This window comes from Budorcas taxicolor, chromosome 5 (genome assembly GCF_023091745.1).
Source record: "Budorcas taxicolor isolate Tak-1 chromosome 5, Takin1.1, whole genome shotgun sequence".
NCBI lineage: Eukaryota > Metazoa > Chordata > Mammalia > Artiodactyla > Bovidae > Budorcas > Budorcas taxicolor.
The window spans coordinates 103563388-103565255 of NC_068914.1; the positions used below are offsets into that span (position 1 = coordinate 103563388).

At 34.1% G+C, this 1868-nt stretch overlaps 1 protein-coding gene across 1 annotated transcript; it reads right to left on the reverse strand.

Annotated features, from left to right (window-relative positions):
- Positions 1 to 341: 341 nt before the first annotated feature.
- LOC128048179 (olfactory receptor 12-like) lies at positions 342 to 1277 on the reverse strand. The gene has a single exon (XM_052640588.1). It carries the CDS (start codon positions 1275 to 1277, stop codon positions 342 to 344), a length of 936 nt encoding a protein of 311 aa, XP_052496548.1.
- Between the last annotated feature and the right edge of the window lie 591 nt (positions 1278 to 1868).

A 1868-nucleotide genomic window follows, 5' to 3' on the forward strand; every position in this document is an offset into this window, starting at 1 on the left:
AAACTATGATATAATATTATTCACACTGATATAATATTATTTTAATGAGTAAGAGAAACTCTTAATATTTAATTCCCAATCAAAGTAACACTGAAATGAAAATATTGTCATATCACAAGTTGAGAACATATGATTTTATACATTTTAAGCAAATAAAATAATGATCATATATCTGTATCTGTTAGACATATTGTATTATAAAGCTTAGAAAAATATTTGTTGTCATATATATAACTATCTTTGGTATAGTAATTTTATAAAAACAAGAATAACTAAGACACTTAGAAAACACAGTTTGTCCATTATATATTATAAAGGCATTACAAATATCAGTGAGAGAATCATTTACTGTGTAATATTCTTTTCACAGCATCTTTCACATCTCTATTTCTCAGACTGTATATTAGAGGATTTAACATTGGTATTATAAGGGTGTAGAGCACAGCTACAACCTTGTTCTTCTCTGGTGAGGAGATGGCTCCAGGTTGGGCATACATGAAGAACACAGCCCCGTAGAATAAGCTAACCACTGCTATATGGGAGCCACAGGTGGAGAAAGTCCTACTCCTGCCATGAGTTGAGGGGATCTTTAGTACAGTAAAGAGGATATATGCATAGGAAACCAGAATGACAGTTGTGGTGGTGATGATGATGACAGCAGAAAGAATAAACAGTACAACCTCGTTCACAAAGGTGTCCGCACAGGAGATCTTGATCAGGGCTGGGACACCACAGAAAAAGTGGTCCAATCTCTTTTCTCCACAGAAACGCAAACTAAAGGTGAAACTTGTTTGGACTACAGCATTAATGCAGCCACAGATATAGGAGCCAGTTACCAATTGAACACAGAGTTTTTGGGACATATGCACAGGATACAGGAGCGGGAAGCAAATGGCTGAGAATCTATCAAATGCCATTACAGCCAGAAGAAAGCCCTCAGTGGTGACAAACAGAGCAAAGAAGAAAAATTGGACTGCACAGCCTTTGTAAGAAATTTTCTTTTCATTAGACAAGAAGTTAGCTAAAGTTTTGGGAGCAATGACTGTGGAGTAGCAGAGATCTAAATAGGACAAGTTTCTAAGGAAGAAATACATAGGCATGTGAAGTCTGGAGATCATCTTAATGACAACTATCATGCTGATATTTCCCACCAGAGTGACCACATAGACCAGCAGGAATGCTAGAAACAGGAGGATCTGTAGCTTTGGAGGGGTTCTAAATCCCAGCAAAATAAACTCAGTCACCTCTGAGAAGTTCCTATTAAACTTACTCTTCATAGCTGAGATAAAGGTAAGGCTGGAGAGATAATAACATGAAAGAAATGAACAATCAGAATACATGTAGTAAAAACAGGAAGAAACCAGAATGGGAGAAAATCATTTCATAGTATATTATTCCCAATATTTAACAAATCATTAATGAAATAAAAAAAGATAACTATTTTTAAAAAGTCTTCCTAGTGAAGAGTTAAATCTGACTGGTTATCCTTTTTCAGATATGCTTATTTACAAATATTATGGATTCGCTCTCCAAATGTGCTTTGGTAAAGTGGAGAGTCTAAGAAAATGTTTGGAAATAAGAGCCCTTTCCCCCTGGATTTAATATCAGTTTGCTGGTGTTGAAAGCTGCCTCCTTTAATGAATGGTGTTTCCCACTTAAGATTTTACCTGGAGTAAAATCTGTTTAATTTATAATCTCATTTTATTGTTAATGATTAGTTTATCTGCTTTAGAAAAATAATATGTAAATATTGTACCTGTCTTTATATCTTTAGAACAAACACTTCAGATCCTGACAAAAGTATGATCCTTTCTAAAATTTTTTAATTAATTCATTTATTATAATTGGAGACTAATTACTTTACAATG

Bases quoted from the DNA above. Each gene is read 5' to 3' on its own strand.
- LOC128048179 (XM_052640588.1), bottom strand. From the start codon at position 1,277: ATGAAGAGTAAGTTTAATAGGAACTTCTCAGAGGTGACTGAGTTTATT.